Source organism: Ascidia mentula, chromosome 2 (genome assembly GCF_947561715.1).
Source record: "Ascidia mentula chromosome 2, kaAscMent1.1, whole genome shotgun sequence".
NCBI lineage: Eukaryota > Metazoa > Chordata > Ascidiacea > Phlebobranchia > Ascidiidae > Ascidia > Ascidia mentula.
Window position 1 is genome coordinate 1,963,303 of NC_138567.1, and position 18,910 is coordinate 1,982,212.

Below are 18,910 nucleotides of genomic sequence, written 5' to 3' on the forward strand. Positions count from 1 at the left end.
AAAATAGGAGGAGTTTACAAACACCATGTCTGAAAAATTTGACTAACTTGCAATATGGTTCAGAGCTACTACTGTTATACTCACCCCACAGTGACGACGACATTTTGAGGTAAACTAATCTTCGGTTTAATGATGACGTTTACTTGTGCGCTGGCTGTTTGCGTCCACCCGTCCACAGACTTGGTGGCAACACAAGTGTACGTACCACCCTCCGACGCCGTGACACGATCCAGGAATAAACGGGATACGCGGTTTCCATTTCTATTAACTGTAAGTATTGGTTTTAGTTTCTCAACTTATCAGAATTATGAACAGATATTACTGTTACGTAACGAAAGTCAGAGCAACCAAAACTTTTTGTTTTTCGACCCTATTAAAAGATAAATTTTTAAGCGACTTCATTTGAAAACAAAACTTTCTGTGGAAACCCTATGGTAAACAAAAATAGCGGAATAACCCACACATAGAAAAGTCAGTTGTATCCTAGGGAACCACGAACCATAGTTTAATACATTTAGAAGCCCTGTTATAAGTTATGTTTTATAAGATTCATTATTTACCAACGCGATACTTGGCTCCGTCTGGAACTCGCCACGTAATGGTGGGGATGGGGTTTCCGCCAGCCGCGCACGTAAGGTTGGTCGACATCCCTGCGAGCACCGTTCGGTTCTCAGGCTGTCGAGTCAACCGCGGGATCGCGAAACATTGCCAGCTTCCAGATGAACACGTGCTGTGGAAATCAAATCAATGAAACTGTAAAGGTTATCTTATAGTCAGGTGCCCATGAAGATGATTTCCTCATAAACATAACACTCAACATGTGACCCTCAATATGTGACCCTCAATATGTGACCCTCAATATGTGACCCTCAATATGTGACACTCAATGTGTGACACTCAATGTGTGACACTCAATGTGTGACATTCAATATGTGACACTCAATATGTGACACTCAATATGTGAGACGCAATATGAGACACTCAATATATAACACTACATTTCCCATACATTAACGTGAACAGGTCATAAGTGTTAATGGATTGGGGTTTGGAATTAAAGAGGAAAACTGAGTGTCACTGAAACCGGAGGTAATCTGTGGTAGAAACGATTGCCAATAGCTTTCCGTAAATTGTAAATTTGTCTTGCAAAATACCTTAGTCACTAAGACTTAGTGTATAGATCTTGTCAATAATTAGTAGGACGTACTAAATATTCTCTGCTTGGGATACTTGGAAGTACAAGCTATAATCGAGGTATGAGTTGAGGCAATGTTTATGGAAGACGCTTGTAACAACATGCAAAAGGATAGAAATAAGATAACCTAAAACCAACATTTTAACCGACGGCCATTCCAGTTTATTGCAAATAAGTTGTTGCAAAGTGCCATCAAATAACAACGTTTCTACATTGCTTTTTTATCAGACTGTATCATAAATCAAAGGCGAATTTTAACGTGCTTGGACAAACACATCAGTTGCGTTTTTGTAAAGATCGCGAACTTTTCGGGTTTGTTGAGTTTTATGAAATCGATATTTCAGTTAATGACCCGAAGCATTGGAAGGGTTTGGCTTGAGGTTGGAATGGTTCGGGTCAAATAGAAATTATATCTTTGCAAACCAAATCTTTCAACGTGGTTTCTTCGCTCTGTCAAGTTTACCTTTTTGTGGCAAACCTCACCTTAAAATAACCGAATGTTCATTTAAAGCAATTTTGACTATTGAGCGAGCGTCTTCTGGAGTAAAATACAGTTACAAATGTATATTTAATGCCCATTTTAATAATCCCACTAACAAAGCACTCCGTATGCAAGGAAGACTTTTGGCAGCAAGCAAAATAAATGCACGCCTCACGGCGTTTTACCCACATACTCTGTCATCAGTTGCATTCGGAAATGTTACGGAATAATTGACGTTGCAATTCGTTTGAAGGCGAATTAGAAAGTTAACAATAAGGATCGATACGTTTTGCAGTGTGTATATTATACTGGAGTGAATATAATTCGGATTTCATACTGACGGATTTCGAATACTGCAAAATATTCTGTTTGAAAAAAACTAAAACTGACGATGCCAATATTCATATGTGTGTTTTTAGTAAAATAATCACTTACACCGATCGTCTGCTATTTTTTCGGTTCCCTGAATGTTCTGCAAACGTTTCATCATTATGTGAATAATTACGGGTTGGAGTGGTCGTTCATTATTGTTCGTCTCCTCGTCCGAAGCATTTCAGCGAATTCTTGACCTTTACAAGGTGACTTGAACCATGCTGATAACGTCGGTTCACCAAGGCGGGAAATCGTTACTGGCTTGGAAGAAGCCAGAGATCGGCCGTAATCAATTAGTTGCAGGTAAAGTTGTGGATTAAATTTCGACCATCGGGGCTTGGCCAGATTCACGCTGGATTATAGAAATTGAGGTGAAATGAAAAAAGGATTTTTCAGTTGCCAGGCTCAAAGCGAAATGCCATATTTTTTTCTGACGGTGGAAATAAGTCTGACGAAAATCTTTCCTCCGATTGAAACGTCAGCAATGATGAACGAGTTTATTTCTGGTGGGTGCGCGCACTCTTTCCCTGTAAGCCTCGCGCGTTTTTATCCAGCATGCAGTTCCAAGCCCGAGTCAAACAAAGTCGATGTTTTGATTTCTCGTAAATCCGTTCAAATGCACCAACAAAGCGCCCCACACCGCAAAGGGGATTCCCCGTGACACGTGGACGACTTTATGGTTGACGTTACTTCCTGGTTTGGTTGCAAGGATCGTTTTGTTGTTTTTATGCGCCTGGTTGTCCGAATCCAGGTAACTTTGATTGATTTTAGTTTCTGTTCGGGTTTATTTGGCTAAAATTATTGTGGTTTAACTCGTTCTGGGTGATATCTTGTAGCTTTGGTAGATTTACCGTGATGTATGTTGCAGGAATTCTTTAATTTAAAAACTAAAAGTCTGCGCAAATATTTCTCTTTTCTCGCTCAACCAAACTAACCATTGCGGGCGGGTCGTTCATCATAAGATCTTTATGAATACCGATCTATATTCGCAAAACAAACTTTAAAATTCGCTTCACAAAAACCCGTCTCATTTTGCAAACTTGATGAAGAATGATGAAAACTCGAATTCCCTGCGGATTTAGTTCTGGCTCCCACAGTAACACATGTGGTTGCCTCGGCTCGTATTGTTCGGTATTGATTTAAAAATTTAAGGTTAAGAATGATTGCTCGCATTCCAATGTCGGTTAGGCAATTACGGTAAACAAAGGCTTGGTAATTTACAGAAAAATTGATATGTTTTATTATACTGATGATGCCTGCAAACACAGGCAAAATACATATATCAAAAATACGTCAAACAGACAGACGACTCAGGATTATTTACAATATTTTGTGCTAATATGTTACTGAGTCTCCGTTAGCCATAGAGACAACAGGCGATTCAAAGAAAACGAATTTTGATATGTTTTATTATGGAACAGCCTGATTGTTTTCGGGATTATGGGTAAAGGCGTTGATACAGATCCTAAGTAAGGCAAAAGTTTTTTTTAAATTGTTTAGTTTTCCAGAAAGACTGGGTCATACAGCAGTGTTTTTTAACCTATCTTGGTTTACGTCACCTCTGCGGAATTTATGAAGATTTTTCGGCACCCAATGGCGAAAAACCAATGAGTGACTGCCAAGAATGCAGCATTGAGCTTTTTCTATTTGATGGGGGCTTATTATCGTGAAAAAAATTGCACTCGTTGTGGGGCATTGCCCTACTGGCAAACAGCATGGTGAAAAATTAACAAAGTAGATATGAAGAAGAGTTCACGGCGACCCCTGAAAGTTGCAAATGACACCCAGGGTGCCAATGTGGTGAAGATTTCACGATAAACCCAGCAGAGTTAAAACCTTTTACTCACCAGATCTCATTGTTGATGTCAACCTCCGAACCAGTCGGGTATCGCATCTTCCCAAATCGACAGGAGCAGTTGCGGACAGGAACACAGGTTCCATGGTCAAGAACGTTACCGGGCGGACAATGACAACCCCTCACACAGGTAGCTGTGCAAGCGTGGAGTGTTGGGTAGCGATTCGCACACGTTTGCTCACAGCTCGGTCCGCATTCGTCGAAAACACGACCTCCCGTACACACTGAGAATAAAAAATACAGTGAAAGGAATTCTGCTGGTGTTTGAAAAGTTTGCGACCTTCTGTGAGGGAAGGATCCCAATTCCACCAAGTGATATTCGTGCTAATGACTCAAAAATGTTTGAATTAAACACTTAAACCACTTTTAAAATCAATATTAGTATATGGATTGGATATTTCTTCGTTTTCATTTTCGTGAAATTTAAAAATGTATCTAAAATAGATGGACGAAAAAACGTTTAATCCACGGAGATTTTTTTCTAAAGTTTGAAGTTTGTTACACATGGAACTAGCGGAATGTAGCAGGCAAGTCACATGACATGTTTAGTTACATTTGGCTCGGTTTAAAACCGTGGCGCTAAGAGTGTTGTGAAGTACACAGCCTACAGCAGCTAATACTGTTTAGGTTGCTTCAGAGCAAGCACTCTAGGAATTTTTTACAACGCAAGATGGGGGCAAGGTGCGCAGGCCTCCGAACACTAAATGCCTAAATGATGTTGACAAAACCAACACGAACCCTCTCACCTAAATTTTCCTCTCTCGTACTGAAACACTGCTTTGGTGCCGCTGCCGCTTTTCCATCAGTGACCACCACCGAACGGAACCCGACCTGTGCATAGAAAACTTGGTCAGCATGGGTAGCTATTGCCCTCACAAGACGTATGGGAGGTTAATGCTGCGATCGTTTATCGGTTGCAAAGCGCTTCAAGGCCGCCTGCACATTCGAACCGCGATCTGTCTTGGTAGGTACAAACGCATGCGCTTAAAAAGTGTAACAGGATACTTTCGCGAGTGGAGCCACGTTGTTTTTTTCACAGGGTGCCTGATTGCGCGTAGGAATTTCTGCTGTTAATCTGCAAACATCGTTCGGTGATCTATCCCATTAAGCAGCGCCTATTGTTCGACCTGCGAGACCGATTTGCAGCGTCGGCTGCGGTATCGCAGTCGGACGATACGCTTCATTGGGCATTTGATTGACAGTATTTTGTTGATGTTCGAACGTAGGTGGACAGTCATTACGTCAGTGAACGCCTGTAGAGATCAGCTTTGGTGATAAGGTCTTGATTTTTGGAAGGTGTGCAATTTGTCGACGTGAAATGCTCTTACAGTTAACTATCCTGGAAATTAGTTCCACTAATTTGTCATACTTCGTTCAAGTATGCCGGGTTGTACCCCCACGTACAGCGCTTTAGCACGTTTTAATGTTTTACTTGATGTGGTATCTCCTATTCTCTCTATATTGAACTTAATTATAAAGTCGTAACACGCCTTAGATCAATACTTGACAGTTTTCAAACAATTTATGAATAAGTTTCAATCAACTTCAACCGCCCATGAAAATCCCGCTGCGATTTTTTTAATTTCGATCAAAAAAATTCCAAATAAACGAGTTGGCTTTGATCTGTGTTCGCCAGATTAACGTGCAACGGTCGAAATAATTCAGATCCGCTCTGCAGGGCGGGCGTAGAAGTGGACAGCAAGCCGATCATTCAACAGGCAACTGCATCTCCGACCTGGCGAACGCTGATTTCTCTTGACATATCGTCAACTCTGACGACTTTTTAATCCACTGCGGGCGGTTGCTGCGTATGAGTTCGCCTCCAAGACCGACCGAAGGTGAGATCAGTCACATACTAGGTGACTTTAAACGGATTGGACGGACGTTGCGTCTGTTTAGCAACTTGGCGCTGGCGCACTTAGTGTTAGACTTGCATGGTGGCGCACTATATATGTACTGTCTCATTTTCGCTCTAAAGGCCGATGAAAAATGGATTGATTGCTCTGTCGAAGAAATGCTATTAACCGTCTGGGCGAGAGGTTAGTCATTTCCTTTGTAGATTGGGCAGAAAATTGGGCCATTTTTTAAAACAGCAGGAGGCGCTGAGAAGACGTGAAGCAATTGCCCCTCTGACGTACAAGGAAATTTGTCCATAAATCTTAGCGGGTCTGTTGGCTCAGACGAATCTTTTGTTCTCATTTGTCATAACTAGAGCAACGGTAGCACAACCCATTAGTCGGTACAGAGCACTTGAAACCCACAAAATATGTGAGTGATGCCTCAAAACTGTACGAGGACAAAAATTAAAAGTTTTCTGCTCCACTGTGGTTGCACAATGCAGTATTGATAAGCATTCACAAAATTTTATATTTTGCTTGCTACTGTGCAATAATATGTAAATGAACCGATAAATAATTCAGACATAATAACACAAATATTTAACAGTAATAACATACCAAATGACATTGAAACCAGGAAAAACCAATACTAATGAACGACCTGCTTAATTTGCGGACTACAAACCAACATACTCGTACCTTAAACGGCTGCGTGGCTTCATTCCTGCCATGCAGAAGTCGAAATACTTTGAAGTAGGAGCTCGACACGGACCTGTTCAGTTGTTCGGGAATCACACGAGTGTGTGAACAATTCAACCAATAATCCACGGTGTTTGATTCGAAGTCAATGTGAGCAGATAATCTGCGGAAATTAACAAATAATCGTTTAGGTTGAGACATGTTAATACTTAAATCGCACGCCTGTGTAGCGGTGAAATGAAATTGTACCAACCGGTTTTCATTGTTTTCTTTTCATCTAATTTATCGTATTGATGGTTCGTATTAATGCAGCAACAAGCCTCTGATTGGTATAAGTTGATTTATTTAAAAAATATTTTCGCTTATGTGTTGTTTAACGCATCATCAGTTTCTTATTCAAATCGAAATCTACTAGATAGATCCACTGATATAGGAGGTCATGGTCAATAAAAGTACAAATACAATAAATGGTAGTTGTGTTTTAAGAACAATTTATGCACCATAAAATGGAAATCTTGTTACAGTCGACGGAGTGGGAAGTGAAATTCATGTTCATTGTAAGTGGGAAGATAAAATAATAGCAACGAACATGATCCGTGAACTGCGTTTGACCCCGAGAGAACATTTCATTCATTCACTCACACAGAGGGTGCAAAACAAAATGAAAAGGTGGAAGACAAGATCAAAAGTCGCGGGAGTTTTGCTTGGAAGTGTAAGAAGAATTATGACAAGAGGAAGTTTGGACAGGACGAGGCTAAAAAGAAGATTGACCTCTCCACGGGTGTCAGCTTATCGCGAAACGGACGAAGTTGGTCTTTGTGAGACCACCCAAGTTGCAAGTTACGCGGGTCTAGGAATGTTTGCGTATCGTTCGGTCATGGATTAGTGGCGAACGTTTAGGGTATTTCGTATCTAAAGCGTTGCTATGTGATAAAGGATTGGATTAAGTTTGTGTATTGGACGCATGAAGTGAAATGGAAATACATTTGTAGCGTTTTATTGAATGCAGTCCCTAATGAAACGGGTGGAATTTTTTTCGTTTGGTCCCAAATAAGATGTAAACGATTTATTCTTACCGCATGATTAACAGCGCTCATATGACTGGGACTATATTCTCTGTTGGTTCAATGACGTCGGCCTCGTTCGTATTAAAATTTTATAACACCTAAAGCATACTTAAGCTTATAATCTGAGTTAAAACAGTACGTAGGCACAATGTCCAACGTTTTGATTTAATGTTACGTTTCTTAGTCGCGTCAAAACAGAACTCGATCTCAAATGCCGAATATTCAAGGCCGACTTCGACGGTTCGTCTTCGTGTTGTTTCATTTCGCAAAACAACTATTTTGAACTTAAAGGTAACCGCACAAGTATAACACCACAAATCTTTCGATCTGCGCCGTATGTGGAACAGCGTGGAACCCGCCAATTTTCCATCTTTTCTGCTCGGTGCGACATTTCGCGTCGGACGACTTCGGAAGTGGTTCAAGTACCTAAAGACAGGTTTGCGCCGCTCACTGAAACCGCGCCGGACACCTTCGGCAAAGAAGCCAGTCATCGGGAGATTTGCTTATCGCTGTTCGGGCGCAAGAAGTCGTTTTCCGGGAAGAAAGCGGCAAATATTATCCGTAGACCACCGACAATGTTGATTGATGGTGCGATTTAAGGCAACTCGTCGGTTTCTATTTGTAAACATAGGTTTGGGACTTGGTGAAAGCGAATGCTGCGGATTTTCAGGCCGTGGAAAACTTACGCCTGCCTCTAAAGGGAATTTGTACTTTAAAAATCGCGTTATGGGTCCAGGGAAAGCATGGTCGCTTCATCGGCCCAGGGAGATTACTGAGAGATAATCGAGCAAATATTGGCTTTTCGTCGAGTTTTCCGTGACTGACCGTTAGACTGATAAGACCAAGATCAAAAAGCAAATTGCTTTCGGTGTGGTCTATTTCGTACTATGGTCTGCATCGTATGCTGAACCATATTCAGAAACCGACGATAGCGCGTGCATCTCAACCAACAGAACATGCACGACAACCGTGATAACAATGATATTTAAAACAAATAGAAGTTAATTGTCAGCGTGGGAAATGTTTTATTTTTTGTGAAATATTTCGTTTATTGGGAAATATGCCGATACAATCCCTCAACGACGCGGAATCGTAGTTTGTTTTGTCACAGCCTGCATTTACTGTGCGTCCCAGCCAACATAAGTCTTGGAAACAAATCGCTTGTGTGAACCCAAATGCAACTGGCCAAAGTATCTACGCAAGACCACGTGTCTGACATGCAAAAGAGTAAACAAACCGACCATACCTGTACCACTGCCCATATCTCATAATCCCTCTTCCTATGACCACACTAAACTTCCTCTTGTCTCCTCTCACGCTGCTCCTGTACTCCAGCTGAAGAGTAAATCCGCTTCCCGACATTTGACAGAAAAGTCCGAACCACGAAGGTTCGTCTTCCTCCTCTTCTTCATCCGATGAGCTCTCGGTGTCGTTGGTCAACGGAGGTTTCGTTTGGTTCCGCGTCACAAGTTGGGGAATCACCGCTCTCCTTACCGGCCTCCGTTGCGGATGTTCAACCGATTTTCCCTTGATGATGTATCTGTAAAACACACATTGGTTCAAGTTCTCTTGTTAAACTCACACCGATTAAAGATATGTTGCAAAGCTGGGGTAACTTTGCGTTTCCTTGTTGCTCAATCAGAATGTAAAGAATTTACAACAACTTTTGTAGTAAATCCGAAGTCGTTTGTTTTCAAATATTTTTCGCCCATGCTTGTAGAGAACTGCTTATTCAAAAATAAGTTGTTGAAAGTATTTGCTACTAAGTTTTATTTTTCGCCCAAGTATCTGCTACTAGGCCATAAAGTTATCAGCTGATTTTAATAACATAAAGTATAAACAAAAAATGAAAGTGAGTTGTCTTTCCCCTGGAATAAGAAATAAAACCGTAATAATCTCATGCTGTACATAAGAGGGTCTTGGGTTTGATATGTTCAAATCTAGACGACAGGTTTGTTGTTTTCCGTCTATACGTGTTTTGTAATATCATACGACCCCACTTGAAATATCTGAGATCACTGATCTAACCGTTACTCAAAACAACAAGACCGCCGAACGTATTTACTCTATTTGCCTGCAACAAGCCACCACCACGGAAGGTTCAAGATTATTATCATTTTAATCACGCAAATATATTTGCTTTCCCACTTGAATACGCATAACACATCCCCACCGACGCTTAATATAGAGGTTTGGACGCGTTTTGTATTGATTTTTACAGGATATGTCGGTAATTTATCATGACTCAAGTGTGTCTCGATTCCACTGATCCGGTATGCAGATTTTATCCAGTCCTGGATTCGATATCAAGAGTGTGCGTATTTTTATAACATGTCAGACGACCCGTAGGTTCTGCAGTTTACACAGTATAAATCGTGTTGACGGTGAAGTCAAAAATCCCAATAAAACCACACTCGGTATCGACGAGTTACGCACAGATAAAATTTTTCAGGTCATTCGTGTAAAGTTACGTGTACTGTATGGAATTTTTATGTGAAAAATCCGAGAAATGTTCCTTTGCAAATGTTCAAAGTCAAATCGTTTTTAGCAGACTTATTGCAAGGGTAAGAAAGCCAGTTGCCCAAGCACGCACTATAGGCGAACCAAAGCTGTTTTACGCTCGAACAACCTGTTGTCTGGCAGACAGGACGTGGACCACTAATTAATGGTTTTTGATTAGCGTTTGTTTGACAGATAGCCGGCAGACGACTGCCTTCTTTCTTCGATTTTTGCCCGCGCTTGTCTGAATCGCAAACGTTGAACGAAGTTACGTCTAAACTTGTATTTGATGCTGCAAGGTGTTCTTTTATGTCCTTATTTCCAGTCTAAATTAAATGTAAACTTTCGTCGCTTTGCACGCACACTTGTTGATAACAAATGTTTAGAACAACACACCTCGCCACCATGTCTCTAGGGTTTGTTGAATGAATAAAACACTTACAAGAGATATTCTTACCCGCTTCCTGATCCATTGTCGATTCTGAATTCCATCTCAAATCCAATATTGCTTCCAGAAATAATTCTGTTAAACTCAACAGTTCCACGAGATAAATCCGCATCTTCTGTTTGCTCCGTCCGCCTCAAACCTTCTCCGTCTATGTCCGGAGGATAGTTGACTCTCAAATGCCGGAGCAGCTTTTTTGACATCTTGGAGTGAAGACGGACCTCCTCCGGGAGTCTGGGTCGTGTCCGACTTCCAAATCCGATCCTCCTCTCCGTGTTCATCACCCTCGGACTTTGTGCTCCCATCCTGGACGTGATGAGCCAGAGGAAGTTAAATCCTGTGCTTGAGGTCCTCTCATGGGATACAGGAGTCGGTTTCCGTCTAGCGTGGGGTCTTCTGTGAATTCTCTGTCGTTGCGGATAAATTCTGGTTGCAGTCGGCCGCGTAACTCGGCGCGAATCAAAATAAGTAACTGAGTTTGGGTCAGGTCTGTGCCTCATGGTGGCTGCGAATAAAAAAACTGGTCTGAAACCTACCAGAAAATCGCATTTCTCGTCATCACTTCTGTGTACGATTTAAATTCACCTCTAAATTTACACTGTAGTATTGAAAATGTAGTACACTTTAACAATTTATCAAAATCGTTTGTAGCACCTTACAAAGCGAGGATAAGCTCGCGAATAAAGTTTTTAAGTAATCAGTCTGTCAAAAACAGTGCTCCAGTAGTAGCAAAGTAATTATAATCGTTTATGTTGAAGCTAGTAGGAATTCGTTGCTTGACCGCAGTAGTGCTGGGTGATAAGTAGAAAAGTCATCGTCTTTCTGTTTATCACCCGCGAAAACATTTACTTTTATTCGCCATGTGATTATATCTTTTTTGCGGAACAAACTAACTATGTTTTGCAGAATAACTAACTATCCTTGTAAAGCAATGAACCCGGCAAATATATGTGACCAAATGGGAACACAAAGATAAAAAAACACTGGAGCGCAATGAGCGATAAATTTATCTCCAAATTCACTAAGTAGTGTTAAGAATGTAGTGCACTTGTTCAGCAAAAACAAAAGGAAACTCTTGTTTGTTTTCATGTTTGTGGTAAAACCGCACGTGCAAAGTCACAACCATAAACTTACTTGACACAGAGGCCTCGGTGCAGCATATCGCCGCCAATAGCAACAGTAGACTGCAGATTGGAATAGATTTGAGGGTAATCCAAGTCATGTCGCGATTGCCTAATATTGACCGCGAACACCTCGTTTCTCGCGTGGTTGCTGGCACGAGGTTTCCGATCATTGCAACAATGTCTCTTCCACACGATACAATGTCCCGAGAACCATCAGTCGGTCTTTGATTTCTATGGAGTTGTTTCGTCTCGAATGAACTTTTTTTCAGCTGGGTTTATACGAAGGTCGTGCGCAACTCAGAATCGTTACAAATTTTCGCTACATTCAATGTTAATTCTTATGGTAGTTCCTATGACAAAATTTAGTTCATTTCGGAGTAAAGCGATGTAGTTTTTAACAATAAAATGATAGCTGTAGTCGAGCAGCATTACCCAAGTGCTTTCAGTTCGGTTGAAAGCTGAACGGAGGTAAATTACTGTTCAAATAATCGTAAGCATAACAAACCACAGTGTATCAAATTCAATACAAAAATGATGTACAAACTGTCATCGCTCGCTCAATAAAACTGTTCCCTAATCGCAACAAGCAGATCGACTCAACCTCACCACTTACATACCGCAGGTAACTACAACAACCACAAGCCAGACTTTGTGGAACGTCGCAACAAAATGCAAACCCCCCTCCGCGCGCTGATTGCATTCTAGAAACCCAAACAAGCGAAGCACGAACTTCCTGTAGCACGCGCGCTGCGGGAATTGAAACGAACTGTTTTATCACGCATCAATGGAAGGTTCTCTCTGACCCGAGAGCTCACCGTGCCTCACCTGATAAGGGAACAGCTGCTGATTCTGCTTTGATGGCACCGAGTTCAGCCAGTTGTAACTTTGCCTTTCACTGAACGTTTTTGTGTACAGGTTGCACTGTGACATTCTGTGACTTTCTTATCATTAGGTTTCTCATTTAAACCTCGCAAAAACATTCGGATGCCTACACAGTTTCTGCCGGTTCTTGTACATACTGACAGTTGAAATGGTTCAAGTCGATTCGTTTTCACCTTACACCTGGTTTACGTTAAACGAAGAAATCATTGCCATATCCTCGTGCAAATTTGTCGATTTGAATGGAGCTTAATACAAAATTCTTTTAAGATATACAGTTTTGCTGACGAAAGTGTTGATGATAATAATCCGCATTTTATTGGAATAGAACGAAATTATGCAGACTTTCTGACGGTATAAGATCGTGCTGGTCGATTGATTAAGCAAACTTATCGTTTTACAAACGTTCTTCAACAATGGCAATATTACCCACCACTACGCCTGGAGCACAGTCTCTTGATCAATACTACAGAAACGAGACAAAACTTACAATGTCCCAAGACATTCATCTGCCCTTTAATCCCTCATAACTACACACTCCATCCGGCACCTGTGCTTGTGTCGGTTCGCAGCGATTTCGTATCTATATATAGTTGTCCCTACGAGCGCATTTCACCGAAGGAAAAAACGCCAGCTTCCCTGAAAATCTCGAAGCTGCTAATAATGAATTCCTCTTTGCCGCGTAGAAACTAATCGCCGAACACCAATTCATCAATCGTCGCTGTACTGGAAGGAGGCCGTGTCGATCTTCGGGGTGCCCGCCGACCAAAGGAGCAAGTTTTCCGGCCGCGGCGACCGAGACCACCGAGCGAGTACAAAGCGTTCGCCGGGGAAAAAATCCCTCTTCACGCAGCCTCTAGTCGAGGAAAACAACAGAAAGCAACGCCTAGGGCAGACCGCAAGTGTGAGAGACGCAGTTTCTTGGTTTAGGGTCAATGAACAGAGTGTACCCAGGTAGTCCATCTGCAGTAACGCATGCATGTGGATGGCGCCATTGTAAAACTTGACCCTGTGACGTTTGTTTAATTAGGATAGAAATCAAACACTCCGGAACTGTTTTAAAGTTTACTAAACCTGGACGCATGACAAACTTGGACTTTGGAAAATGTACGCATTATTTTCTTCAAAAAACTGCCAAAAACTTATCTGACGGAAAATCACACTGCGTTACAACCAAAAATAAATACAGTTCTACGGCCGTTTTCGTACAATTACAGCCTAAAAAATTCATGCGCTAATTTTGTGATTTGACAAACTAGGCACGGAGCTTTCGATTCAATCGAAACTTATTAAGTTTTTTAACATCAAACAGTCTAATTTTTCAAAGCACCGTTCAAGAAAGTCGACATGTTTGAAACTGCAAATATTTTTTGAACAACCGTTGGTTAGCTCCATACGTTATGCAAATTTATCTCATAATTGTCTATTGCTTACAAAAAGACTTTGAATTCCAGCTTCCGGTTACTAAACTGTCGCGAAACCTTTTAATTCTGTCATCTTTTTAGATGATTACATGCTGTAACCAAGTGACTATTGTATTTACAAAATACCGTCCTGCTGTCATTGAAGCAGAATAAAATTTTTGGCGCTACTGTTCACGGTGAAATTTTAAGCAGCATCACTGGCGATCTTTGTGTCAAAGTTGAACTCGACCGTTACCTCGCAACGCACAAAGACAAGACGAAATGCGGAGCGGTAAACAAAAGGAAGACTGGAGTGTGAAGACACGAAGCTCCAGGCTAGAGGAAGACACTCTGTTTATTTTGCTTTCGTCTCTGATCTGGCGATATTCGCATTAGCCCACACCGGTGTAGGACACTCGCGCGCTCGTTCTCGAACCTCGCTTTCCGGATATAAAACGTCTTGATGACGTAATTGTTTGCGAGCACGGAAGATTGCGGTGCGTTCATCCGAAAGCGATTTTTGATGGCTCAATGGTTTGTTCGCCTTCGACCTTGAAGTCACGGCATATTTTCTTCACCTCTACAGTGTTTACGTAGTATTTTGCTTCGCTCATGCGATAAATTGGGGACAAACGCGATTGCTTTTCACCATGGAGCGTGATCGTAGTTGCTATTTTTACACAGACCTGCTTGACATTTGCAAAACTTCTGGTAAAAGTAGAGAGAAGGTGAACGTTAACCTTTACGTGATTGCAAAAAACACAGAAAACAACAATAGTGTTTCAACATATTTCGTGCTTAATAAAATACACGACGCAGTCTTTTCAAAGCGCTACAATGTTCTAAATAAATGCGCAAGTCACCATCCTCCAACCTGTGCGAACAAAACAAAACCGACTGGCAAGAGTTAACCTGTCCCAGTTAATATCGAGTGCGCGTATTGAATAAGCGATGAACTCCCAACAAATTTGTCGAGGACGCGTGTCCTTAAAAGGGCCAGGTCTCATTGTTTGGCTTGAAGGCACATTAACACACAAGAAAACACTTTAGGCAATGGTGGAATATTAAATACGGTTTCCTGTCCTTCCATCTCAACGGCTTGATCACGCCTCGTCTAGCGGCTTCACTCAGTTTGTTGCCAACATACAGCTGTCCGTAAGCTTCCCTTGCCCTCATCCGCTTTTTGTTTGGATGCAATGTACACGAGGTCGTTGTGTGGTTAAGGATATTTCGTGCCTGACGGTCAGAATTCTAAACACTTTGCGCGTTGTTATGATGCAAATGTATTTTAGCTCGCGTTTATCGACTGGCAAGTCCAACACCAAACACCTATATTAAGGTGTAAAGCGTACAGACGCTAAAACTCGAATCTGCCTTAAATAACAATTAAATCTTTACCAGTATGCGATAGTTTTTTTGGAAATAGTTGTTTTAAACTTCTTAATATTTCGAAACAACTTGACCTCACTTTTATATAGGAAACCTCACCGGGAGCTTGATTTTTATAAATCTCGCTCCTACTTGTCGGGAAAAAGTAGCTGATCCAGCTTGGCTGCGATCCGAGGGATGCTAATGATTTAAATCAATGTCGGATGTGGTTGGATAAAGAAAACTAATTCTATGTATCGCGATTTTAATAAATGGATGCACATATCGCGTATATCTGGTATTTTAATTACTTGTCATGGTCTACGTTATGTTTGCACATATACTGTCGTTTGGTTTTGCACTTTGCGAGCATAGGAATATTACAGTTTTATAAGAAGTATGATGCGATTAAACTCAGACATATTTAATCTTTCCCACGAATTTCTGGAATTCCTTTGCATCTAATTTGTAGTACAGGGAGGATTGATTACATGTTTAAACATCCTATTAGACCGGACATTGTAATTGCGAGGCCACCGATGTGGAATATTTTTCTTTTGGCAATTTGTTTGAAGAACGACTAAAGTTGAGTGGATTTTTGCTTTACAAACAGTAAGTTTGACAATTATGGAATAACTTTTACCAAGTTTTTATACCGAAGTTTGTGTTGCACTTTATTGTAAGTTGCACTTAAATGTGAGTGAATCATTGCTTGAACAGAAGTAGTTTTTTTTCAATTTTCAAGAAACAAAAAAGGTTTCACAAGAAATATCTCATTGTGTTGATTACAGTTTGTGGCTCACGTTTTATGAAGCACTTCTGCGGGTTTTACGCCGATCAGCAATAAAGTTTGCGAGTGATATAGTACTACTTATTAGTGCAGTTGATAAACAATGCAATGTTTTGCGACTATCAGGAGTAAACAAATGAAAAAGTCTCGTTTTAAGCTCGTACACCTGCCAGAATCCACTTGTTTACTTGTTGAAACCAATAGCGTTGATATTGCGCCAAGCTGAAATTAATACTGATGATCTTTCTGAAAGCTTGGAATTCCGGCTTTGCTTTTAGCGAGGCTCCTGTGGTTGGTAAGCGCATTTTGCTTCACCGACCAGAGTTGCCATAAGCATTTTAAACAATGATCACCCATGGTGTTTCCCGACCAACTGCATCCATTCATCATTATAATACTACTTCCATCCGATTCCTTGCCGCGTTTTACTGCTCGGGTTTATCTTGAACGACACTCGGTAGCCTCAAATACCTATCCGGTGTGTGTGGATTGAGAGGGACATTGTTCAGAGTTGCCTCCAGCAGTATGTGTGGCCCATGACCGTTCCCCACAGTGTGTTGCCAAAACTTTGCAGCTTTTAACTTCTGACTGACTTGATTTCATCTTTTAGCGTGTTTCCAAACTCGATTTTCGACCATTCGGTCATCCATCTTATTGCCACAGTGTTCAACAATCTCAAAGCAAAAAGGCTTACCGGTGTATTTGCCAAGCTTATGATGGTAAAGCGAAAATGCACCTTTGCGCGATGTTAACCATATTTCGCGGTTTCCGGCAATAATCTGCTTAATACCAGCTTATTTGTAACCTATTGTCTGTTTCAAAGATTATATATTGTCTGTTTCAAAGCACTTACGTCATGGAAACACTACATTGGGCACTTAGGTCGAAGATGGCATTCACGAAACATTACGTTATCTGTAGCGAATAACTGTTACTTCATATAATGTACCCCAAGAGCAAACTGCTGTCGAAACAGCGTTGACTGCAGTTCTGCTTCTGTTTTTTTATTTTTTATTTCGTGCAGAAATGTGGACATGTAAGTGTGGATGTATGCGTTTGTTTTCATTCTCAATGTTCACTCATTTTATGTTTGTTGTTTTAGAATAATTATTATCAAATAAAATATTAGTTGAAAAAATTAACTACTAGTGGGAAATAAGGATTCTGTTTAAACCAAAAGTGGGGAAAAAGAGGAAAAGGTTAAGAACCACTGAACTGGATGATGCATGAATAATACTTCTATTGTATGACGTAAATATTCTTTGAAATTAGTAATGCGTTGGCTGCAAACTCTATGGCAATTGTTATCCCAACGTAATTGGATTTCTGTGTAATGGTGAACCGCAACTAATAAACGGCTTAAAAATCTCTAACACGCCGCATAGTCGCAGGATTTGCGATGATAGCTCAACAATATAGCGTTCATATTATTAAAAAGTTTCCTTGTGTTCCGTATGATCGTGTCATTACCGTGTTTACAAGTCGAGATACACAACGCAGGTTGGTACCGTCTGCACGGAAGTGCACAAACACTATGGAAGCCTTGTCTCATCAGAATGTCCTGACAATAAATGGCCAACCGCAGGCGCTGGATTTAAGGTTGTCCCTGCGCGCGAGTTGTCATGGCAATAAACATGACCTTCGCGAGTCACCGGTCTGCGGCCTGTGCCGCTATTTGAGTCATAACTCACAAGTTCTCCTTTTATCGTTGTGTTGGGAGTTTGCCATACACAATAATCAGATATAGATCGTCTGCCGGCTCGTGCCAAATTCTGCAATATTGAAAAACGTTTTTTTTGTAGTTTCTACCGAAAACACGGCTCTGTGTTGCTGCTGAACAGGAATTCTATCTAGGCACGAATAAACGTTAACTTTAAACTTGCTATGTTAATTTCGTAAAGTGCATTTCCTATGAATTAGCCAACCTGACGTAAAGAATGTCTAATTTAATTTTTTTTATATTTTCTAAAACCTAATAGACAAATTCTCATACTTTATAATGCTTATAATTACGATTTCACTGTAACATCATTTCCAAAACAAGTTAAACACGAAACAATGCATCCCATATTTGTCACAAGTGATTGCCACAATTTCTTGAATAACTGTGCAAAACTAAGTCAGTCCTAGTAACCCCCATGGAAGAATTTTAGTCCCACGATCCCAAGACCAATGAAAGTTGTCCGTGGAAGATCTATGCTTTATATAAACATTTCTGTATTTGTAACACAAACGTTTTGTAGTATTGAGTTACATTAACTACGTAATTTACGTTTAATACTGGCATATTTGATTCCACTAAAGAAATTAGTTTTAAACTATATGTTTAAATATCACAAACTTACAGCTTCAAGCGTTGACATTTCCTGGTTGTATGCCAACTGAACTGAACGGGCTAAGCTCGCCTATTGTTCTAGAAATGCCAAACCAAATGTAACCGGTGCACTGTTTGTTTGAAAACACGAACCTGTAATTTCCACGGACAAAAGCCTATCGCACTTCCCCCTTTACATTCCATCCCCGGCTGATGTGCATGACGATAAGACAGAGGGTCAGAAGGTTACAGGGGATGTCAAACAAACGACTTATTCTTAACTAAAAGCCACACGATTTTTTGACGTCTCGTGTTGCAACTTCTGTTCAAAGGTCCGTCTCGACTTGCTTCAGGCCACAGCTTTGTAGTCGCAAAGAAAATAATTTTTCGAAGGTTTTGCAGCGAACAAACGGTTCCCCACTCTCTTATTACTTTGGGATTTAAAACAAAATCTTATGCAAACATTGATTATACAATACTGCAGTCAAAATATGCCTTTTTTATTGTCTTTCATTATTAGTGCATGTCTGTAACAAGAATACACAAGTTGTGCTAAACCTTACCTCATGGCTGTTCTATCA

The 18,910-nt window shown here is 40.8% G+C and overlaps 1 protein-coding gene across 1 annotated transcript in view; it reads right to left on the reverse strand.

The window, feature by feature from the left end:
• Positions 1 to 11,920, reverse strand: part of LOC145888769 (uncharacterized) — a 30,910-nt gene extending 18,990 nt beyond the window's left edge. Inside the window, exons 1-8 of the mRNA XM_082979613.1 lie at positions 11,586 to 11,920; positions 10,464 to 10,956; positions 8,754 to 9,047; positions 6,441 to 6,603; positions 4,650 to 4,734; positions 3,896 to 4,127; positions 561 to 730; positions 85 to 268 (exon numbers count right to left, since the gene is read on the reverse strand). Coding sequence (XP_082835739.1) covers positions 85 to 268; positions 561 to 730; positions 3,896 to 4,127; positions 4,650 to 4,734; positions 6,441 to 6,603; positions 8,754 to 9,047; positions 10,464 to 10,956; positions 11,586 to 11,745 — 1,781 coding nt within the window. The 5' untranslated portion in view covers positions 11,746 to 11,920. The remainder of the gene's footprint in view (positions 1 to 84; positions 269 to 560; positions 731 to 3,895; positions 4,128 to 4,649; positions 4,735 to 6,440; positions 6,604 to 8,753; positions 9,048 to 10,463; positions 10,957 to 11,585) is intronic.
• Positions 11,921 to 18,910: the final 6,990 nt, after the last annotated feature.